This window comes from Canis lupus, chromosome X, assembly GCF_011100685.1.
Source record: "Canis lupus familiaris isolate Mischka breed German Shepherd chromosome X, alternate assembly UU_Cfam_GSD_1.0, whole genome shotgun sequence".
Lineage (NCBI taxonomy): Eukaryota > Metazoa > Chordata > Mammalia > Carnivora > Canidae > Canis > Canis lupus.
The window spans coordinates 36409145-36434233 of record NC_049260.1 but is presented as its reverse complement, the minus strand read 5'-3'; the positions used below and the strand labels follow the sequence as shown (position 1 = coordinate 36434233).

Here is a 25089-nt window from a genome sequence, read left to right as displayed (position 1 = left end):
TCGCCGCAGAGAGCCAAGAACGTGCGTTCAGTCGTGGATCTTTTGTCCCTGGCCCCCCCTCCCCTCCCGCAGCTCGGTCGCGTAAGGGACGACCCGACCGGCACCCGCCTCAGCAGCTGCTGCCCGCGCGCCCCTCGGGCCGACCACCCCCCCGCGCCCCTTCTAGATCCCCGACGCCCGCCCGTTCGCCGTGACGTGGCCCGCGGCGCGCGCATGCGCCGCTCAGCCCGGTTCCCTGTCTCTCGGCCACCGCCTCCCGACGGGCTGGAGTGGGCGGGGCCTGTGGTTCTGGAAGCCGCGCGGCCGTAGGGGGGGAGGAGGGCGTGTGTGCGCGAGGCGGGTGCGCGGGGACTCGCTAGCTGGTCCGCGGCTGAGGCGGAGGAGGAGGAGCTGAAGGCGGCGGCCGCGACTCCCGCCCGCACAGACAGCCAGTCCCGCGAAGCCCCCTCCCACTCTCGGGCGGGCGGCGGCGGCGGCGGGAGGAGGAGAAGGAGGAGGGAGCGTCTCTGCCGCCGCCTCCTGGTCCCCAGCGCCGATCTGCCGCCGCCACCTCCCTCCGCGGCGATCCTCCCTCCATGGTCCTGCCGCGGCCCCCCTTGTAGCCTGAGCTGCCCCGCGCCGCGCCGGAGCCAGCCTCGGCAGAGGGAGCGGTCGCGGCCTCGCGGCCCGGGCCGGCTGAGAAGCGGAGAGCGCGGCGCCGCGCCGTCCCCGAGGATCCGCACGCCGGGCAGCGCGGCCCGAGCAGCGCGAGGAGCAGCGGGCGGGCGGGCGGCGCCGGGCCCGGGCCGCCCTAGCTCCCGCGCCCCGGCCCCGCCGCCCGCGCCGGGGCGGTCGCCCGCAGAGGAAGGCGCCGCAGTCTCCGGGCCTCGCAGCCCCACTCGAGCGAGCGTCCTCAGCACCGAGGGCTCGCGGGTCCTGAGGGGAGGAGGCGAACCAGGGGCCGGGCACTGAGCTCTTTGGCGCCCCCACCCCCGTTTTCGGAGCCCTCCACGCTGCGGCCGCTGTCCCCTCCGGACCATGGCCGACGACGACGTGCTGTTCGAGGACGTGTACGAGCTGTGCGAGGTGATCGGCAAGTGAGTCCCCTCGCGAGGGAGCGGGAGTGTGGAAAAATGCATTTCAGTGATGCCCGGGTTTTCCCGCACCGGCACCCGCTCCGGGCCTGCCCCCTGCCCTCCCCCCTGCCCTCCCTCTCCTCCGCCTCCCTCGTCCTCCTCACCCGGGCGTATTTATAGACGTGTACCTGGACCTCCTGGCGGGCGGGGGTCCGGGGGCTTCTCAGCGATCCATGGTGGCCGCCGAGCCGAGGTCGGCCACCTCACGAGGCGTGGGGCCGGCCGAAATCCGCTGTCTGCATTTTATCTGACGGTTGCACAGGGACGTGGCAGACCCAATTTTATAGTTGCTTCCTGGGAACAGTTGGGTTATTGTTACCTTGCCTGTACCACAGACCATTAACGAAAAGAGCAGCTTGCATTTCCTCTGCTTGCATGGAGTGACAGACAGAGAACGTCCAGGGTTTTTAATTGTGGGGTGTGTGTCTATTGTGCAGGATATTAGATAGATGTCTTTGTGTTCACCCCATGCCCGGATTGGAGGGGGTCATTTTCAGACGGGGTGCGTTCAGTTTCAGCAAATTCCTCACCTGATGTAGACCAGCGTGGAAAGAGTTGGGGGTATCCGAATTTTTAATGCCTCGTTATGCAATAACTGTTAAATCCGTGTTCGAGGCTTCCCTCGACTGTTGTTGGGATGGTGGTGGTTCGTGTGGTAGAGCCGTCTGCTTTGAGTCACCAGGCTGGTCTAGAATATAGAACTGACAGTCCAAATGCTCATCCTTTCATCTGTGTTGTATAATTACACTAGGGAAAAGCAGGGAATCAGATTAATCACAGTGCTGATTGAGAATTAAATCTGCAGTTCCTCATCTAATTGTCCATTCCTTAAATCTGTTTTGAATAGTTTCCTTTTCATTCTTGTCAAACAGTATTCCAAGTGCACAATCCTGCTAATTTGCTGGTGAGGGAAAAGGCTGGCGATCCGAAGTTGATTTTCTAGTTCAGCGTGTGTGCTGTGCCTTGAGAAGTTGAGGAGATATAATTTAAGAGCAATTTTTGCTTCTTTATGAAGGACTGCCAGGTAGCTTCCATTGAAATATTTTACCTCTTTTTGGAAGCGGTGCTTTATTGTCTATTTTAAGGTCCGCAGTTGGGAAATGAAACCAAGACCTTAAACCAGTTGGCTGTATCCCTTTTAAGTTGTCTGCAGTACCGGATTTCAATTTGTTTTTAAGTGCTGATAACTCATTTTTTTCCTTCTATGTTGAGGTATTACAGTGTTGCCTCACATGAGGAAATTATGGGGAGAGCTTGCTACACACTTTTCCTCAGACCCAATTGATACAAGGACGCGTTACTCCTTGCCCCTATTGTTACATGACCAGCCTGTCTACTAGAGGAAGGATATCCAAATGTGCCCTGATAAAGTGCTTGTGGAAGTGCTCTAGAGCAGCCCTGTCCAAAAGGTATATGATGCAAGACATATATGTAATTTTCTATATAAAAATTTTACGTATATAAATTTTGTAATGATCACATTAAAAAAATTAGAAGCAAATAGGTGCAGTTTTAATAAAATATTTTCTTTAGCCCACTAGATCCAAACTATTACTGTTTCAACATGTAAGCAGTGCAGAAATTATTAATGAGATATTTTACATCCTTTCTTTTGTACTCAGTCTTTGAATCCAATGTGTATTTTACACTAACAACACCTCTCAATTCTGACACCGAGCTACATTTTCATCTGAAATACTTGATCTGTATTTAGATTTCATGACATTTCCATTTGCAAAAGTAGATTCACACACCCAAGTTTTCCCAAACATATCTAAAAGTTTTCTAATAACCTAATCGATAGCTCTTTCTAAATTTAAATTGTGATTAATTAAAATGAAATAAAATTGAAAATCAGTTTCTCAGTTGGACTAGCCACATTTCAAGTGCTCCACAGCCATATGTGGATAACACCATTCTGTAGAGACAAACATGTTTGTTTTTATTTTTATTTTTTTAATCTCCTTGGCTTCTTCATTCTTAGCACCCGGTGAAGGTAAATTAGGGTTTCCCAAAAGCTCCCAAATGATTGTGTGTGTGGGTGAATGATATTTGTTGTCTCTTAGTTATACTTGCTTTAAATGAGCCAGCAAAGTCGTAATTGGAAAATGTGAAATTAAAATGTTAATTATATCGTGATGACAGAATATAGCCATCATTGGATCAATGTTAGTAACCTGGTTCTGATTCCTTAGGGTCTGGAAGAGTGATGATATTATCTCTTTCGATATCAAAATGACATGGTCGGCATCACATTAGCACAATCAGTATTCTCCTGGCTTATAATTGATAGAATATTTTCAGGAAATACCTCTGGTAGAACTAAATTCATCTTTTCTGTTGCTTTAGAGCTGCATAAGAGTGGAGAGCAAGCCGATTCTGAGGTGATAGGTACCGTATGGCTCCCTTAGGTATAGTGAACCTGAAATCTCATTCATACCCTACAAAATCTGACTTGGTCAGTGCCATTTATAATGTGTCATTTCGTGAAATAATGAATTCAAGGTAGCCTTCCTGGTAAAGAACGTAATGATAGTGTTCCTCACCCTGTGTAAAGGTTGAAGGTTTCTCCGGTAAATTGTCTCAGCACATATTGATCTGGAAATTGAAATTCACTTGAGATTTTCTTGCAGGGACCTTGACAGCATACACTTTAACTTAGCATTTGTTCAACTCTAGCTTTAAACAGAAAGGCCTTGAAGATGTTCACTTGTACTGGAAACCTTTTTGTTGATTTCTACCCAAGTTCTCTAGAATTGTGATTTTCTTGTATACCAAATTAGTATCACAAATTGTTTTTGACCCTTAGGTCTTAATAGGTTTAAATTTCCACTGAGGTACTTTAAAACGGATTTCAATTTTCAAGATCAATTGACCACCTGCTCACTCCCCTACCTCACTACTTACTGACTCATTCACTCATCCACTGTGAGAGAATCATGTGCCTGTTTCGTTAGGAATATTGGGAGGATGCCATATCTTCTTTTAGAAAATTCAGCTTGTTCCCCCTGTTTCTTATTTTTGAAAGTCTTACAAAAGCTCCTTTGAATGCCCATTGTTTCCATAACATTTTCCTGTGTGACATCTTTCAAGTGACTGAAACAAATTGCCAATGATGGGACGTTATCCTAGTCCCATAACTTCTTGTCCTCACAAATGTAACAATTAGGGGGAAAGAAAGATTTTATGCAAATGCAGGAAATTTGTTAAGTTTTACGCCATGACTATTTACTATATCTTTTGCAAGTGTACAATCAGTAATATTACATGAAGGAAATTTTAGGATGATTCATCCAAATTAAAACATAGAAATGCCTACCTTCATGGTACAGGAGTTTCTGTGCAAGAGAATAGCAAAAGGCACACCATTTTCACCTTGCATGGGTTGAATAGTTGCCCTGGGTTTAGGATTCTTAGTAATCTGTAACTTCTGACTTTCCTGCTTTGGTAGGACATATACAACAATTGGAATGATGCAGCATGACCCCTGCTCAAGAATGACATGCCAGTTTGTGAGGCATGCTGAATTTGCTTGTACCTTGAGAGCAACTTACTGTATTTAATACAGTTTCTTATTCATGAGTCTCTCTACCTAGCAAACAGGGAGCTTCTTGAGGACAGGGAACATATGTATCTTTCTCCATTACTTAACACAGTGCCTGCCATATAATGATTGCTCATTAGCCATGGAATGAATTGAATCGTTTTAATAAAATCTCATTAAAAGGCAAAAAGCATGTTTATCAACCTCAGAGCAATTATTGTCCCAAAAGGCTGTATTAGTTTGAAGCAGTGGATCTCCACCTGGCTACATATTAGAGTCACCAGGGGAGCTTTTAAAAAAGATCAATGGCAGGGCCTTGTGTCAGAGCAATAAAATCAGAATCTCTGGGAGTGGGTATTGGTATTTTTCGAATGCTCTCTAAGTGATTCTAATGTGCAGTTTATGATTGAGTCATTGGTTTAAAACTTAGGTGATATGTAATATTTTGGAACTGACTTTTCAGAGGCTTACAGGTTTTGAAAAGTAGAACAAATGCTTTTTGGGAGGTATTGAAGCTGAGAGACCAAAACATGGATTTTATCTTCTGTGTGCTATGTCTCTGAGCCCTGTTGTGTAAGAATTTTGTTTCAGCCTGTGTTTGGCTTTGATTTCTTGGGTCTTTTAAGATTCGCATTGATTTATGATGCTCATCTAATGCTAACACAGTGACTGATGTTTGGAACAACACAGAACGAGGATTGCTTCAATAACAGTTGATGATGGCTGTCCACTACAATGACTTAATTTAGTATTGAGAGATTTATCAGTTAGTATGGATTGTGTTTGCACATATACTCTATTAAAAGAGTGTGGTTATGTTGCATATATACTTTAAAGTCCACACTTGCAATTCCGGTAACACCGTTTACCAGAGAATTAAGTTAAATGCAGCCTTTAAATAAATACTGGGTTAATAATTTGTAAAATATGTGATTTAACATGACAAAAATTCAGCTGTACTATTGCTACTAATTACGATGGCTTGCACATATATTGATTGGCCCACTGATTGGAATTTCCAGTACCACAGAGAAGAACATTACAATATACTAGAACATCTTTCTTGGAAATTTTATCTGAACATTGGAAATAAATTAGTTTTTAGTGTCTGGAAAAGTGTGAGCCTGAAGGAACCAGGAATTTACCAGAAATGAGTGGCTGTTTCTTTAAAGAAGTGCTTGCTTGATCAGAGTGACAATCGTGTAACAAGGTAGAAGAAAAAGAAACAGTTATCAGTTAGCCTGTTGGTGGCCCAGAAAGATTCAAGCCAAGGGGGTTTAGCTGCAGTTCCACAGAAGAAAAACCTGTTTGTTAAACACGGTGTGGATGCCTGCACATGGTAGGCCTTCTGGGGAGTAGGTAAGCAGTGTTGATTCCTGATGATGGAGTTTGCTTCTGGGATCATTTTGGAGGAAACTGAGCTTTCCTGCTTGTGCATTACTTTGTCTTGAGTCTACTCATGACTGCTTTATACAGACTGCCCTAGGACTTGGAGTTTCTGAAGTGTTGTTGTTTGCACATTGTCTTTATAAAAAGACTTCCTGTGAGTCCTTTGCCTTTTATGACTGTGACCTGCTTCCATGTCCTTGACATGTGCACTTCACCCCCTCCATTTTCCCTTTGAATTAGCAACAGTTTCACCTGACAAATTGTAGCTCTCCTGCACCTTAAATTGTGTTCCTGGATATTTCCTTTAAATTGAAAATTCTTTTACCATTCCCCAGTTGTAGCTCCACTCAAATTAAAGAAATGGGTATGCCTTCCTTTTTGAGATTGTTCTTGAATAATTATTGAAGTTTTGTAAACGTTTTCACATTTTAAATTTGCCAGAAGCACTGTTTAAGAGAACTCTGACATAAGATTATTTAAAAGTAAAAACAAACATCTTTCATAACTTAATGCTGACTTTGTAAGGGGAATATGCCTTCTAACATTAGGCCCTTTACATATATTATCTCCTCTGATTATACCTGTTTTACAGAACACACTGCAATTCAGAGAGGGGCAACTTGTGCGAGATCCCATGGAATTGCAGCTGGTTCCGAAGTCCATTTATTTCATGCTGCATTCTGCCGCCTATTCCAGTTGTCAAAAATGCTACATCTGGTTTCTTTAAAGTGAGGCCCTTGCCTCCATTTTTAGAGTTTATTTACAGCAAATTTTAATTGTTCGACTTTCTAGTTCTATTTCCTACCCTTTCATTAGAGTTTCCATACTACCATTCATTGTTTCACCCATTTCATTTTTTTTTTGTCTTTCTTGTTAATGAGACGTCAGTGTTTGTCACCAAACTGACAAGTGTGCATTCTTTAGCAGTGGAAATATAGAATCTCGTCCATCCATCCAGAATACGATTTGTGGGATCCCTGGGTGGTGCAGCGGTTTAGCGCCTGCCTTTGGCTCAGGGCGCGATCTTGGAGACCCGGGATCGAATCCCACGTCGGGCTCCCGGTGCATGGAGCCTGCTTCTCCCTCTGCCTATGTCTCTGCCTCTCTCTCTCTCTCTCTCTCTCTCTCTCTGTGTGTGACTATCATAAATAAATAAAAAAAATTTTAAAAAATACGATTTGTTTTAGAACTTTTCTCTACGCCTTTTACTCTCCAGGTTTTTCCTTTCAATTCCCCTGCCCCAACAAAATCGTTGATTAATGACGCCTAACTTGCCAAACCAGAAGTAATGAGGTGTCAGAGATAGGTGTTTGTTGGGAGTAGGGTGGGGTGCTTTCCACGGGGTGGTTATTCTTATATCCTGTGCTAAAAATCCTGCGATTGCTCTCACTGACTCTGAAAACTGTGCTGAACTGCAGCTGCTGAGTTGTAAGCATCTTGGCTGTCTGCCAGCACTGCACACCTAAATAGGCAAGTGACTGAGTTACTGCTGCAGAGCAGGTACCTGACCCCAGCCAGCAAGCCGATAGAGTGTGCAGCTCTTGCACTTCTGGTTTTATTTTTTTAGTTGCAACTGACAGTGCAGATTCTAAAACCACCAGGTATGGCTCTGAATTCATGCTACATGGTTCAAGGTATGACAGGACCTGCTCTCTTCTTTCTCTCCTGGGGCTACCCAGTGTCTTGGTATCCCCTCTTTCAAGCCAGTATCCCTTTGTCCACACCAAGAAGATTTCATGTCTCAAGCCAGTTGGACTTGAAGGAAGTTAATATGTATTTGCAATGTTGAGATTTAATTAATTTTCTATTACTTTCTCTTTATAAATTGACTGGTCTTTATAAAATAAATTATATAAAATTAATTTTAAAATCTAGACCGTACAGAAGGAAATGAGTCTCTCTTTCCATTCTCCCACCATCCATAGCTCCATTCTCCAGAGGTAACCATTGTCCAGTTCTTGAACCTCTCTCTGGGAGGTCTTTATTTAAAAAACAGAATGGGATCATATTTGTAATTTTCCATTGATAAACACTGTCTCTGATGACCTTTCCATATCCATCTATGTCTCTGTTGAACCCTGTCTCCTCTTAAGTTGTTGCCCAGTATTCTGTGGTATGGATTGGTTACTGTAGCTTTGAGTTGAGTGCAAGTCATTTGCAGGTAGACAGCACTGGAAATGCTGAACTGGAGTTTGGGTAGAGACCTGGAATGACGGTTAAGATTTCGGAAGATTCACTGAATGAGTTCTTGTCAGGTGGCTGAGCTGGAGAGCTGTGGTTGGGTATGTAGCTAGAAGAGTCAGGATAGCTGGACATCACAGAAATTTTAAAGTGGGCAGGATCAATAATGTAAAATACCAGTACACCATGATGGACGATAAAAAAAAAGGCTCATTTATAGCAGAGAGGCAATTTAAAGTATCTATCAAAATAGATACAATGTTAAATATCAATTCATGATGTGACTGAAAAGCAAGGTTCTGTGCATGTTGGTAAGGCACTATTTCTCTGTGAATCCATCTCAACACTAACTTATTTAGAGTAAAAAAAAAAAGGAGGGGATTTCTTTTTTGTTACAATTGTGTTTGGAGATTCTGATGGCTGGCTTTTAGGTAAAACCATTTGGTTTTCCTAAGATGAGGTATTTTTCATTCCTCAGCTGGTACATAACTTTCAATTAAATGAAAGCCTTTAATGAAATGACGTGGTAAATTTTAGATACTTTAAAGTTCTTGTTATTAGTCAAACAATTCTTATTTTCTTAAATCCCCCCCCCCCCCCTGCCCCCCGGAACCGCATCCTTCCTTGTCTCAAGGTTTTGGGTCCCCATTGGATGAATGTAGTTCACGTCCCTCTACCCTCCACTCTCTGACTAAATTTGTTCATTGGCTTTTTGTAGTTGTACACACCCATTCACAATAAGAAATGATTACTTTATTGCACTCAAGTCCATTTTTTTGTAAGTGCACATTATTTCATTTTAACAACTTGTGTTCTATCACTAAGCAGTTGCACATTATTTTTTCCAATCTTTCTTCTTTGAATACACTTTTTTTGCTTTGTTACCACTGTTTTGAGTATTTGAATCATTTATAGTTTGGAATGATAACTGTGTTCTCTCTCTCTCAGTATAGTTTAATAATATCCAAACTACTATGTCAGGTCTGTATCTCAGGCTTTTAATTGTAATCCTAAATTTAGTGTATCTTGGTATATTTGAATTTAAGATGGAAGTATAACTGCCTAGCTATATGCAGATTCCAATGTTTTATTAAAACACTCTTGATGTTATTAATTCAATTACAAGGTCTCTAGCCCTGCTAAAATGTGCAGATTACCATTATACCACTGCTATTTTATGGAATCTAATTTGTGTTTTTAGGAAACATAATAGATTTTCAGCCTTTCTGCTTACCCTTGGTATGTATTTTCCCCCTAAACATATGGATCGACATTGTTTTGTAGCTTGTGAGGCAGCCCCCTAAGATCTGATCTGGTAGTCTTCGGGCACAGTGTGGCCATTTTCTTCGTATTTATAGAAAGAATGATAGCCACTTCACAAGCTATTTGCATGGATTAGTGATTGTAAAGTGCAGCATACGTATTTTTTATTTCCAGAATGTCTCTGAGATACTCAAATTACTTTTGGCAGCTATGTAGATAAGTTTCAACAATTTCCAAATGTGCACTTTCTCAGTGCTAAACACAGGCTCTATTACATAAATAATATGATGAAATGAACATTCTTTCCTATCACGTGGGTAAAATTGTTAGTGGTGCTAACAGTTTCTTCATTTGTTCATTTACGTGTTCATTTCTAGCTGTGTGGCCCTGGCCAAATTAGTTAACCTCTCTGAGCCTCAGTTTCTTTATCCGTAAAACGAGGGTGATAATATATGCCTTGCAGGATTGTTGTAAAGACTGAATAACGTGATCTGTGTGAAAAGACTAAAAGTAGCTGTTATTTTAATTGCTATTATCATTTTTTAAAAGTAAACTCTACTCCCAACATTGGACTCAAACTCAAGATCCTGAGACCAAGTGTCTCGTGCTTCACCGAACGAGTCAGCCAGGCACCCCATTATTCACCAAATATTTGAGTTCTCTGGCCTCAATGGCAGAAGTTGACAAATGGTTCAGATCTAATATAATTAGACATTAAGTCCTGTTAAAGCCAGGGTTGCATCTGACTTGTTCACCTAGTACCCTCAGCATAACTTGGTAACTGACACATAGTAAGTACTCAGTTGTTGTTGAAGGAGCATTAAGTGAGCACCCGGTAGTAAAGACTGTGACCACCCAGTAGTAAAAGGAAGTTGGGAAAATCGTTACAGAGAAGGTCAGACTTGAACGATTTGTTAGTCTTCTTGGGTAACTCATGTCATCTTTTTATGCCTGTTTCTTCATTTAGAAAAGGGAGCAGAGGAATACAGGTAGGGAAAATTGAAGAAATCTTTTGAAACTTAAAAAATGTTTATCCTTTTTTTAAAATAAGGAATCTTATTTCTTAGAGCAATTTGGGGTTCACAGTTCCTATTTTAGTTTAGAGACACATATAAGATATGTAAGAAATTTGAACAAAAAGCATAAAATTAAAGTTTTTAGAGATAACTTTAGGAAATTTTTTTCTTTTTTGGTTCTCAAATTCTATGGCTTGAGTGTTCATTATATGCTGGACAGAGTGTTACATTCTTCATATTTTTGAATTTAATATTGGACATCAGCCTTCCTTTGAGGCAGTCACCCTCTCCCCTTTTCCTGATGAGGAAACTGAGCAAGAGGGAGATCAGTAACTTGCCCTGGGCAAAATGTCAATAATAAATGGCAGCAGGGCAGCCCCAGTGGCTCAGCGGTTTAGCACCGCCTTAATAATAAATGGCAGCAGGGCAGCCCTGGTGGCTCAGCGGTTTAGCGCTGCCTTCAGCCCAGGGCCTGATCCTGGAGACTCGGGATTGAGTCCCACGTCAGGTTCCCTGCATGGAACCTGCTGCTCCCTCTGCCTGTGTCTCTGCCTCTGTGTGTGTGTGTCTCATGAAAAAATAAATAAAATCTTAAAAAAAATAAACGGCAGCATAGGGATTTACACCTGGGTATATATGACCCATCTAAGCACCTGCTCTTCAGTACTGTTTTGGTGCTTGTCATTTAGTATTAACAGAGACTGGTTGTCTTTTAAGGGATAGTCCTAAATATAAGACTCTAACATTCTGATTTTAGATGTTTCAGCAGGTTAATAGAATGCATTTTTTTTGGTAACAGCTTTACTGAGATGAATGTGTGTTCATCACTGAGATGTGATGAACCATACAGTTCACCAATGTAAAGTGTACAATTCAGTGGAATTTAGTATATTCACAGATTTGTGCAACCATCACAGGAAATTTCCAAACATTTCATCACCCAAAAAAGAAAGCCTGTATACATTAGCTCTCAGCCCCATCTCTCCCTAGCCCTAAGTAACAACCAATCTACCTTCTATCTCTATAGATATGCCTGTTCTGGACATTGCTTATAAATGGAATCATACCATAGATGGTCTTTTTTGACTGCTTTGTCTAAGCATAATGTTTCAAAGTTCATCCATGTTGTAGATGTATCAGTATTTCGGTTTTTTAAAAAGATTTTACTTATTTATTCATGAGAGACAGAGAAAGAGGCATAGACGTAGGCAGAGGGAGAAGCAAGTGCCCTGTGGGGAGCCTGATGTGGGACTCGATCCTGGGACTTGGATCACGATCTGAGCTGAAGGCAGACGCTCAACCACTGAGCCACCCAGGTGCCCCCAGTACTTCATTTTTAAGGCCCAATAATATTCTATTGTGTAGATATACCACAGTTTGTTGATCCATTCATCAGTTGATGGGTCATTGGGTGGTTTTCACCCTTTGGCTATCATAAGTAATCTGTGGACATTGACCTACAAGTTTTTGTATGGACATATATTTTTATTTCTCTTGGGTATATACGTAGGAGTGGAATTGCTGGGTCAAATAGTTATGCTGTGTTTAATATTTTGAGGAACTGCCAGACTATTTCCCAAAGTGGTCATGCCATTTTACATTCCCACCAACAGTGTATGAGGGTAGTATATAAGGGTTAGAATGGTTTTTAATCAGTTGAATGCTATCAGAGTTTGCCTATAGAGTCTGTTCAATACACTGCAAAAAATAAAAGTAAATTTTATGGGTTATTGGTTAACCCTTTATCTCACAGACCTATTTATACTGATTTTCATCAATTTTAGATATTATAGACCAAGGGTTGGCAAACTATCTGTAAACTATTAGATACTAAATATTTTAGGCTTTGTGAGCCATATAGCATCTGTCACAGCCAGTCAACTCTACCACTGTAGCATGAAGACAGCCATATGAAAACAAATGACTGTGGTTGTATTCCAATAAAACTTTATTTACAAAAATAGGTGGTTAGATTTAGCTCTTGGGCTGTAATTTGCTGATCCTGTTATAGATTAAAAATGAAACTGGAGCTTCTTGTCCAGTTCCTATTCTTGTTTACCATCAAGGTTGGAACATTCTTTCAGTGGTCTGAGTAGCCCCATAATGAGTAGGTTGTTTCTGAAAAATGTAGAGACCTTAAAGGCTGGTTCACTGAACTGTTTTCACTGTTACATGGGGAAATGCTATATGTTTGTTTTTTTTGTGAGTTTAACTTTATTATTATTATTTTTAATGCTTTTGGATTCTTTTTTCAATCCTAAGTTAAAGGGAAGAAACCCATCAGAATTCTTTTAAGATTGACCAGAAGCAATATAAATGTGGAGTTCCTGAAAAAAAAATTATTTCCTTCAATTTGCTCATTGCTTGTAGAGTGGATAAAAATAGAGTGGAGAATGTACTAGAAATTTTCAGAAATGAAAGATTATTTAAAATATTAGCTTTAATAAAAAGTTAGGGGGAAAATCACTAGCTAAATCTCCATACTTAACTGTAGAGTTGTGATGTGCCATCTATGTATACTTTAGGACTTCTCAAAGAGTCCCTGATAGAGTCACTGTTTGGGATTAGGGTGCATGTGTGCATGTGACATAAACAAAACTTTTTCAGGTTCTATTTTGTGTTTGAAATCCACTTTACTCAATATATTTTGTGGTAGTAGACATACACTATTTAGAGTGCTTTGTGGCTTAGAAAAAAACTGTCATTGCCTCTTATGTACGTAGGAAAGATAGTATTCTTTGAGCTTAGAGCTTTGTGTAATTTGTTTGCAAGACTGTTTTAGATTATAATTTTGGAGTGTTGTGAAAAGCTCCAAAGATTATGTTAAAAGAGGGAATTTTGTATCACAGCTTTTGTCTTTGCATTTGGGCATTTGACAGATGAATTAATTGTTCATAATGTGAAATTTCAGAAATGAGATAAGGAAAAGCCCAGAATGTATATTTAGGAAAGAGCCATATGCAGGATTTATGAATATTATAGTGTTCTTTTATGTAACTTCCTCAAATTTTATTATGACAGCAGTGTCCACATTTTAACAGTGAGCAAAATGAGATAGAAAGATCCTAAAAGTTGCAGTCTTTGATACATTTGGGCACTGACTCTAACTTCCCTAAATTTACAGAGCAGCATTTCATCCACTAGGTCACATTACATTGTCAGGTGGAAGAATGATCACATTAGAACCTGTTTAGGCCACTTACTTTGATGAAACTACTTCTCTAGATGAAACTACTGTCCTGCTTCAGAGGACAGTAGAAGGGTACCTTTTCCTATTGTAATGCGTGAACAGTATTATTTATATTGCGATTTAGGTTACAAGTTTTTGCTGACTTCCATCTGAGCCAATGTCTCAAAAACAAAATGGTCTACTTTGATTTATATAGAATATTTACTGGTCTTCTTACTTTTTTAAGAAGATTTTTATTTATTTATTCATGAGAGACAGAGAGAGAGAGAGAGAGAGAGAGAGAGAGGCAGAGACACAGGCAGAGGGAGAAGCAGGCTCCATGCACCGCGAGCCTGATGTGGGATTCGATCCTGGGTCTCTAGGATCAGGCCCTGGGCTGAAGGCGGCACTAAACCTCTGAGCCACCCGGGCTGCCTGGTCTCCTTACGTTTAATATCATCTTAACTGGGTGTTTGTCCCAGCAGTAATATATGGCATTGAATTTGAAATGATCTTTTTAATAAATATTTTTTCTCTAATTTAATCACTTGTAAAATAATTAGATACTTGTAAAACAAACAAGAAGGTGTTTTCACTGAGGGCTTTCTTTAATTATGTTTCATATAAATTGAAAAAAATTGTTACTCGAGTATTCAGATCACAGGTTAGAGTGAGAATGTAATTATCTCACATTATAATCAACTTATATAATACTTTTAAAAGCGTGCTAATGGGAATGGAAAAAACATCTACTGACCATATGCATTGTGGGTTTTGCTTCTTTCTTTCCTTCCTTTTTTTTTTTAAACATTTATCTCTTATAATGGATGTGACACTGATCTGTGTAAATATCTATTCAAATGAATACATTTTCATGATCATCATTGCAGGAAGAGCCTGGATATCTGGAGAGAGAGATTCTAGGCTCACTGCTCTACTTTTTGGATTATCTCCATTAATAGTATTTCTCCATTGCTAAGTGTTTCTATTGTACTGCTGGAAGGGATCACCATACTTCCATAATCTATGACCCACTTACACTAAAGGTCTAGTGTGCTTTAAATTGCCACCTGATTAAAGTTCAGGCTTCTTGGTTAGATCTGTGGGAGTGGCTTCAGAATTAGGCCCATGAATGTGAACATGGACTTGAAGATGTTATTAGAATAATGTTTTTCCCCATGAAGACACATTCGTAGACATAGTCCTAAAAAGACATGTAAAAGTTAGACTTAATAAATGCAGCTTAAAAGTTACCAGGAAATCCTTATATTAAAGACTTTTAAAAAGATAATGGTGACAGATTAGTTTGTTTTCCTCATTTTCTTTGTCTTGTAAAAGACTGTATTATCTATCTCATTAGATTCTTATGAACATGAAATGACAATTCTTTAAGTCTTAAGTTATCTTACATGTATTATTTTGAGTTTATTGAGATGAAGCACTTCTAATTAGAAATGGGCTGTGTTGAATTTTCTTTGATTTTTGCAAGAATCATTTACCTTTGTCTTTCATACTCGTATTTTGTTTGATTTCCAGAGCTTAACACTTCTCAACTCTTTATAGGACTTAGAACATGCTACGTGAAGATGTTGAATAAAGAGATCTGAGGATGAATTATGTGTATTTTACTGGTGGGACAGTGTTTACACTGAAGAAAAAAAATCCTGACTAGTGTGTTTCCCCTTGTTTCCCTTTGAATTATTTAATTTTACTTGAGCTTTGAAATTTGGAATTTTCTACAGGTAACAGATTTCTGTGGCCAATCAGATGGGAACTGTGGCAGCTACTTAAAATACTGAACTTAAAATACTGAAGTAGTAAGGTCTATAGCAGTGGCTCTCAAAGTGTGGCCCTCATTCTGACCACACACAGCAGTATCACCTGGGAACTTGTTAGAAATGCAGATTCTCAGGCCCAAGCCTAGCCTTACAGATAGGAAGCAATGGAGGTGGAGCCCAGCAGTCTGTTTTAACAGCCCTCCACGGAATCCTGAGGTGCACTCTTGTTAGAGAACCACTGATTTGGAACTCTAGATCAGGGTTTAATAAACTATGGTCCATGGGCCAAATTGGCCCACTGTTTTTTATAAAGTTTTTGGGGAATGCCGCCATGCCCATTCATTTGAATACTGTCTATAGCTGTTTTCACACTACAAGGGCAGAGGTGAGTAGTTGCAGCAGACACCACATGGCCTGCAAAGCCAAAAATATTTACTCTCTGGTGCTATACACAAAAAGTTTGCTGATCCTTGCTTGAGTTGAAGCCTTGCTACTGCTTTCTTGCCCATTTTACCAAACTGCAAATATCTGAAATCAGTAGGTAAACATCTGGTTTTTTGTTATTGTTGCCTTTACACCCGACCCTCATTTCTATAAACCCATTCTTCTCTTGGATATCAAACTGTAACTCAGTGACTAGAAACCTTTGAATGAAAATAATACACAACTGTGTCCTCTCCTTCTATGTTTGTTACTGGTGGTAGCCTGTTCAACATTTCTGTGACATTTTCCTCGTTGTTTCTGCACTGATATGTTCTTGCTTCTTCTGTACTTCAGTGTAGCCTAATTACCTATTATAGTCTTCATTTCGCCCAGGTCTTACTGCCTTTTTACTTCAAGAGAAAGCCCACCTTGTGGCTGCTGAGTTTAGGAATTCACAGGAGCCATTTGTTGTACTCTAATTTCTACCTGGAAATTTTTTATCATTGGCCTGGAGTCCTGTAGTCACTTGTACTTTATAAGGATGTTTGTGAGCGCATAAATACTGAATATTGTGGGTAATCCTAGAATGTTTACCGGACAAGTTTCCATTAGTCTTCCCATAACTGAGGATGGCTATTTCTATCTTTAGTTGGAATATCATCTTCTTTTGTTCTTGCTCTCTGCCTTTAAGATGATTGGTGGTCAGTGTCATATAAAATATAAGAAGCAAATTTTAATTTTTTTCTTATTGATGCACTTGGAGTCTTTCACTTTACCCACCCCACTGAAGGAAGTGTAGTAGCTTTTTTTAAAAAAAGATTTTTATTTACTTATTCTTGAGAGTCACACACAGAGAGGCAGAGACATAGGCAGAGGGAGAAGCAGGCTCCCTACAGGGGAGCCCGATGCAGGACTCGATCCCAGGACCCCAGGATCACGGCCTGAGCCAAAGGCAGATGCTCAACCACTGAACCACCCACGTGCCCAGCTTTTGAAAAGCCTTCACACCATCTCCATTAGCTCTAGTAGCAAGAGCAAGCAAAAGTATTGTCTTTGCATCTATGATTCCATGATTGTTTTAAGTTAAGGAATATGACTTGGCCAAATGATCCTGGGCTTTATCACTGCTGAGTTTGTTTGGTCCATGATTTTTTTCAGTACATTTGGATTGAATACTTTGGTCAGGGAAGACACAGGAGATAGTGAGCTTGAAATTGGAAATGATTGAGTGAGACCTTTCATCTAGGCTTTCTCAATCAACTTAATTCATACCTTTTGCCCTGCTTACTCATGCCAGAGGCAAGGTACAATGAGAGAGGGTCAGGCAAAGGCCAGCCCTCAGTGTGGTTACTTAGGTCTATTGCCAAAAGCAACCCATCTATAGGAGAATTTGAGCTTTACTGTGTTGTACAATACAGTGTGAACAATGCAGTGTTTCAAAAATTAAATTGTTATTTATAGCAAAGAAGAAAATGTGAACTTTTAAAAAGAGAGCAGTGTTCTGCAGCCTTATTGTCCCAGTCAGCACAATAGCCACCCACACGAATCATCTGAACAACCTCATCATTTCTGTTTTATCTACCTGAAATAGGGGTCAGAGGTGGGTGGTGATGAAAGCTTGGGAAATCATGCCACGCTCTAGGCAAGAGAAATGCTCCAGTGACTCTTGCTGTGTTGGTCTCCTCTCGTGTGCATAGGAGTCTGGGACAGCCCTGTGGAGCCGGAGGTAAGCTTTAATCCCTTTGTTCCTTGGCAGCTGGCCGTGCTTGGGAGCTGGGTGCTATTACCCTAGAAGCAACTCTTGTAGACAAGTTCTGCCAAATGCGTGGATTTAGACCCATTTTAAAGGCTATAATGTTCAGACTGGAATTTCTTAGTAGGCACAGAGTGTCATTTAAGGGTGCTTATGCTGCTGGGTAAGGTCCATTGTGAAATCATGTAACAAGGCCTCCATGTTACAGAAACTTATTGTTGGAGCTTGTGTATTTTTGAAACTATGTATTTCTTTATATTTTAAGCTTCATTAGGTCAGGATACATGGCTGTCATAGTCATAGCTGTATTTCTACATCTAGGACACTATCTGGCTGTCCATAGTAACATAGTCGGTGTAACATAGTTGTTGAGCCAATTTAAAGAAGAGGAAGTAGCTGAACACATTGGAAAAGATAAAATCTGACCCGTAATGCACAGTCAGGAGTTCATATTTTAATTTAGTGTCAATATTTTGCTGCTTCAAAAACCATCTAATTCCCAGACTGTCCCTTAGAGATAGGTTAGTAGATACAGAATTGTACATAGGTGCTGATAATAATGGTGGAATCCTGAATAATACTTAGCTTTCCTGGTTGAAGATTGTGGGCATAATTAAACTGAATGAAGAAAAGTTTCTAAGGCTTACCGATCTGTCTATACCTGCTTCCTCATTTGTAAAATGGAGACAGTAGAATCTACCTGATGGGATTGTTATAAGGATTAAATGAGACAGCAGTTATAAAGCACGGTTCCTAGGCTTCACAAGTGCTCATAAACACCAGTTGCTTCCATCATCCACAGTAAGTTTTGAGAGCTTCCTAAGTGCCTGGCTCTACACCAGTGCTTCCTCCTTCCAAGTGTTGCACCAGTCTCCCTTTCCCCTCTCCTTGCTGCCTCACTCCTGGTTCCATCTGGGGCAGTCCTGAAGTGGGGATTGACCTTCAGTCACCTAGCCAGTCCCACCTGACCTTGAACAAAGTTAAGCAACCAGCTGCTAAATCCCACCATCTGCCTAATACTTTAGCTACTAGCCAGATGTGGCTATTTAAAGTCAATTAAAATTAAATAAAATTTAAAATCCATTGACTGTTTTCCCAATGATTTATAAATGGCCAACAAACACATGAAAAGGTTGTCAACATCTTCAGTCATTAGAGAAGTGCAGATCAAAACCACAGTAAGCTACTACCACTTCACACACTCTATAGGATGGGTGTAATTGAAAAGACGGATAATAACAAATGTTAGTAAGGATGTGGAGAAATTGGATCTCTCTATACATTGTTGTTGGGAATGTATAGTCTTGCAGTTCCTCAAAAAGTTCTAGTTACCATATAACCCAGCAAGTCTATTCCTAGGTATATGCCTGAGAGAACTGAAAACATATGTTCACAAAACAACTTGTACATCAGTGTTCATAGCAGCATTATTCACAGTAGCCAGAAGGTGGAGGCAATCAAAATGCCCATTTTCTGATGAATGGATAAACAAAATAGGGTAGTTGTACGCAGTGGAATATTATTTGGTCATAAAAGAAATGAGGTACTGATACCTGCTTCCACAAGGATGAACCACAAATACGTCATGCTAAGTAAAAGAAGCCAGACGCAAAAGACTACATATGGCATGATGCCATTTATATGAAATATCCAGAATAGGCAAACCTATTGAGACAGAAACTAGATCAGTGGTTGCCAGGGGCTGGGGGAGATGGAGGGAGCAAAACTACTAAGGGTATGGATTTTCTTTCTGAGATGATTTAAAAGTTCTAGAATTAGATGATGCTTACTGATCGAGATACCTGTTTGTGAATATACTAAAAAACAATGAATTGTATACTTTAAAAGGGTGAACTTGATGGTATGTGAAATATGTCTTGTTGAAGATGTTCTTTTTAAAAATTTTCTTCCTTATTTGCACCAGCCACATTTCAGGGGCCCAATGGCTACTTGTTGCTAGTGGCTACAAAGTGGATGGTACAGACTCAGAACATTTCCATCACTACAGAAAGTCCTATTAGTCCTATTAGTCCAGAGGAACTAAGTTTCTCAGTCTGGGACCAAAAGAAAGCCACGGTTGGTGGTTGGGGAGGGGAGGCTGGGTGGGCAGGAGGAAAAAGAGTCTGAAAAATCACAGAGAGAATGGAATGGAAGACAGATTATGTGATTATGCTTTGGAGAAGTGTTACTTTTGGGTAATTTTACTCTTGTTGCTTTCTGACTGCTCCACTGGGTAGCCCCCAAAGTATTTTCATTTAATTCTCAAAACAAATCCATGAGGTAGGTACTGTTGTTCTCACATTTTCCAAACAAATTAACTCAGCTTTACTGAGTTTAAGAGATTTGCTTTAGCTACTGAGAGCCCAGTCAACTTTCTTACCTAGGTTGTGTTACTTGGAATGTACTTTACTTCTGTGCTATATTGTTGCCCTCTCCTTATGGTGTTTGGTTTTTTCTTGCCACCCATCCTCCACCCCCACTTTGTTGCTAGCCCAACATAGAGCTATTCTCAGAACATTAAATGCACAGTGCTTTTTTTCTGCCTTAGCAGAAGCTAGTCTGTTAGCCAACCCTCTGTTGTCCTTCTGCCCTCATCCAACACTAGTGTGTACCTGTGCCCCACTTAACCTCAAAGCACGCTCAGATATACCTTCCTTCGTGAAGCCTTCGTACCCTTCCAGGATCAGCAGCCTTTTTCTGTTTCCATTATTAATTCCTCAATAGTTCCAAAGTTAAAAGATATTTATCCATGAAGGAAGCAATTATGTCACGTGGTGTTGGGTCCATCTATCTTACCTGGGTGAAGTTGCATGATGGGTTCTTACTTGTGACACTGTGAGACACTGAGCCCTAGTTGTAGCTGCTGTGCTGGTACGTGTCTTCTTGTCCACGCCCTTGAATGCAATTTATATATATTACCTCCTTTCCACTCCCAAAGGTCTGCTGTCTCCATCCTCACTGCTACAGGACTTGTCAAGTGCCTCTTATTATAGCTTTCAGGTTAGGCTCTTTGAACTTGATAAAATACTGCCACATTTTCATGTTTTTCTGCCTACAAAACTCTTGATGCCAAAAAAGATACCTGATTGAATTCTGGAGCTCTTTTCATGGCTTTGACTAGATTCTGAGGCCATTTTGTTCCAACCTTATGCTAACCTCAGTTTATTGTCTGGCTTTGGTAGAGCATATCCTCCACTAGCTTCTGGAGAAAGACTGAACGAGAAGTAATTTTTGAGACTGTATATAACATGCTAAATAAGATCCTACATCCTAATTGCCAGAACTTGTGAATATATAAAAGGTCTTTGCAAATATCATTAAGGATTTTGAGGTGGGGAGATTATCCAGGTGAGCCCAATGTAAATAAGGGTCTTTATAAGATGGAGGCAAGAGGCTCAGTCAGTAGAAAGAGACTTGACACCAGAACTAATCAGAGTAGTGCACTTTGAAGATTGAGAAGGGGGCCATGAGCCAAGGAATACAGGTGGCCTCTAGGAGCCAGAAAAGCAAGAAGTCAGATTCTCCAGATGCCTCCAGAAAGAATGCAGCTGACACCTTGATTTTAGACTACCAACCTCCAACACTGAAAGAGAAAAAAAATCTGTTCCCTTAAGCCACCAAGTTCATAGTAATTATTTTACAATAGCAATAGGAAACTGTGAACACACTGTGAATGGAAATGTCATTATTATGCCCTTTGACTTGAGAGTTTATGTAGACATAACATAGATATTAAGATAGAATTCTAGGTTGGAAATAATTTGCCCACAGCTTTGAAGGCACTGCTATACTGTTCTCTCTAAAAGTTGCTTATCTTTTATGGCCTTTTCCTCCCTCCCCAATTTTACTTTCTATCTGCGTTTTAGACTTTATCCCTGAGGTTCTCAAATATCACGATATATACTTTGATATGGAGGCTCTTTTATTCACTTCATGGGACACTTCGTGGGCCTAGCAATTTGAAGATTCATTTTCTTCAGTTGTGGAAAACTATAGATTTTTAAAATCCATTTTTTTTTCTTCAGAACTCTTATTTCTGGGATTTTGACCCTCCGGTTTTACACTCTCATATCTTCCATGTATTCTTGCTTTATTTTCCTGGAAGCTCCCTTCAGCTTATTTTCCAATTCTGTAATTCATTTCTAAGAGCTGTTTTTTTCCCCTCTGATTTTTGCTTCTTGGGTGCTAGATCTAATGTCTTCAAAGAGAAAGATCATTATTTTGGCATTTTCTTTCCCCTATATTGTCTGTTTTCTGTTTCTTTTTCCCTTTGTTAGTCTTGGTACCTGTCTTTTATGTTAGAGGTATTCCTCCAGCGTCTTTAGCAGGTTATTTTTATTAAGGAAGTTATTGGAAACCCAGTTCGTTAGGGAGGCTTGTTGACTCCTGGGTTTGGCTGCGTTGTGATGGCAAGGACAACCTGGACATTTATGGGGAACTCTCTATAGGTTGTGTTTTCTATAGCCAGTTTTTCTTTTTTTTTTTTTTAAGATTTTATTTATTTATGAGAGACACACAGAAAGAGGCAGAGACACAGGCAGAGGGAGAAGCAGGCTCCATGCAGGGAGTCTGATGTGGGACTCGATTCCCGGTCTCTAGGATCACGCCCTGGGCCAAACGCGGCGCTAAACCACTGAGCCACCCGGGCTGCCCTAAAGCCAGTTTTTCTATATAGGACTCTCTCGTGGGAGGGATTTTGGTGGTAATAAGCTCACCTCTGGTATTCAGAAGCTCAGCCTACAAAGAGCCAGCTTGATCACCATCAGCCATGAAGACTTTCTTCCTCCTTGTTTACAGTAAGGCATCCTGTTTCTGAGTTATGGCTGGGGCTCCTAAGTTCAGTGACGCTTGGTTCAACCTCATCAGAAAGTAACTTAAGTGTTCTGTGTGTGCTGGGGTGGGGGGCGAGGAAGGGAAGGCAGTTGCCTGACCTACTGCTCTGGTTGATGAGAAAAAAAAAATCTGAGTCTTCTAAAGTATTTTTCAGCCGCCCTCCCCCCCTCTTTTTTATTCACTTATTACATATTTAGGTAGACTCTACACTCAACGTGGAACTTGAACTCACAACTCTGAAATTGAGTCATATGCTCCACCCCACCCACTGAGCCAGCCCAGTGCCCCAAGCTCCCTCCCCCCCCTTTAAAAAAATTCCTATTTCCTTTAAATGTCCCTGGAAACTGCAATTCTTGAGCTTTTACCTTCTACTTTTGCCAGGGCCCTCAGGAATGAACTAGCTCACTTGGCTTCAGTTTAGATTCCTCTACTGCAGGTGCTTGGCAGAAAGAAGAAAGCTACAACCAAGCTAGTTACGTCTTTTCCAAAAGCTTTCGTTTCTAATTTTGTGGTTGTCTCTCCTTTGCTGTCAGGTTCTGACTTTCTTGATCTTGTTCATCTTTCCTAATCCCACTCATGGTCTCTAGAGGGAGGTAGATAAATGCTTATATTCAATCAGCTGTGTCTAATCAAAAGCCCCTCCCTCCCTTGAAACACTTTTTTTCCCTTGAATTTCTAATTACTACTTTGGCATCTGCTTCTACCCTTAGAATATGAGCTTCTCAAAGGCAAGAACCAGGGATTTTATATCTCCACTTGTATAATGTCTGCAGTGTAGTAGGCTTATTAAATGAATGAACTGTGAATGTGTGCCCCCACCCACACATTCAGAGTTCAGGCAGTTTACAAGTCTGCCTTGGCTTTTTTACTTTCTGCTTGTGCAGAAACCTCAAATCAGTGAAATCTCTCTGGTTGATGAGTTGGGAAGCTCTCCTCTTTCCTTGATCCTTGCTTATTCCTTATCCACAATTCATCACCTGCATCCATCCTTCCAGCACAGCAAGAATCTGTCAGAGCTTTAAGCCTGTTCTGGCTGTCTCATTCCCCAGATCTCCCTTTTGCCTGTTTGGCTGACGTCCTGTTTGCCTCAACCAGTACTGCGGGTTTAGGCAGCTGTGATATTTGTTTGCTAATGATCCCTATTGTTTTCAACAAAACTGCGGGTGTGGGGCTTTTCCTTAGAGCTCCAAATCAGGTCGGCTCCCTTTAATGGTAGTGTCCACAGTGCTATGATGCCACAGAATTGTACTGGGGGGAATGGAAGCAGCCCCAAGTTAGAATGCCCCAGACGCTGTTTGTCTTATCTAGGATTGTTCATGGCAGAGGTTCTCATTCTGCCATTAGAAGTCCTGCCCCCCCCCCAACCTTAGATTTTCAGTGTACTTTTTTTTATATCGTTTATAGTTTGATAGCTTTTCACTTAGTAGGAGTACTTATGTCGTGGACTATTCACTATAAATTCACTATAAATTTCTGATGGCTGTGTATCCTCTCACTTGGATGTCTCATAACTTGATATCTTCTGTGTTGTTGGATTTCAGATAATTAGTATTTCTCCCTTTCCCAACAGGCTCTAAACTCAAAGAAGGCTGGGGCTATTTGGTTTACTACTTCATCTTCGATGCCTGACACAGTAATTTTTGTTGAATAAAGGTTTTCCCCCCAAAATTTTAAAACACTGTAAATAACATTTTGAGGAGTAGCTTACTGCCAAAAGCTTTATCCAGATTTCAGATTACTTTCTAATAATGGTGTTCCAGAAGTGGAATTGCGTGGTCAAAGGATTGATTATAGACCTTTTTAAGCCCCTTGACTGACCTAGGTTGTCACATTGATTTCTAGAAAGGTTCTGCCAAAATGTTTTTCAGCAGCAAATGGTATCCGTACCAATTGTGTGGTACATTTGGCGACCATGAGCATGCTAATTGTGTAAGTTTTATTGACCCGGTAGGAACCCCCCCGCCCAAAAAAATTATCTCATTGAACTATTTTGTTTTTGATAACTAATGAAAGTATTCATTCCCTCCTTTAACTTTTTGTATTCCTTCTATAAATCGTCCAATCGTGGTCCCCCTCCCACAGCCTCTTCCCCAGTTTCCTATTAGTTGCCTAGTATTTTTCTTGCTAATTGATGTGAACTTTGTATGTCAAACATATTAACCTGTTCTCCTGTCTTACATATTTTTTCCAAGTCCACCTTTTGATTCTGTTCCTGATGAGTGTGGATATGCAGAAACTGAAAATCCTACCGAAGCAACCTCCTCATTTGGTGTAATTAGATCTTTTAGCTGGACTGTTTAACAGGAAGGGGTAGCCTAAGAAAGGTTACCTGTATCTTTAACATTCAAGCTTCAGAATACACTAATACTAATACTTTGGTATTCAGATGCCCTTTCCTTTGAATAGGAGATAGAAGTCTGTATTCTATAGAATATAGGTTAGAATATATACATATTTCTAATTCATATCTTCTCTAGAATGCATCATCAGTGATTTCTAGTTCTGGTCTCTTTAAGGGGGAGTGAAACTTCAATGAACTGCAATCCAAGCAGGATCCTTTCACGTAATTTACAGGGTCCCCTTGCCTCCCATCCCAGTCTTTTACAGGTTTGTCATCCAACTTTA

The 25089-nt window shown here is 40.8% G+C and overlaps 1 protein-coding gene and 1 pseudogene across 12 annotated transcripts in view; both read left to right on the top strand.

The window, feature by feature from the left end:
* Positions 1 to 827: 827 nt before the first annotated feature.
* The window catches only part of CASK (calcium/calmodulin dependent serine protein kinase), a 350654-nt gene continuing 326392 nt past the window's right edge, over positions 828 to 25089 (top strand). For 6 of the 12 annotated variants that reach the window (XM_038587220.1, XM_038587216.1, XM_038587215.1 and 3 more), the window contains exon 1: positions 830 to 1076. In XM_038587220.1, coding sequence (XP_038443148.1) covers positions 1018 to 1076 — 59 coding nt within the window. In that variant the 5' untranslated portion in view covers positions 830 to 1017. Of the gene's footprint in view, positions 1077 to 25089 lie in introns of all 12 variants that reach the window. The other 6 variants (XM_038587219.1, XM_038587218.1, XM_038587213.1 and 3 more) reach the window with 4 other exon arrangements.
* Positions 4552 to 4647, top strand: LOC119868642 (annotated as a pseudogene).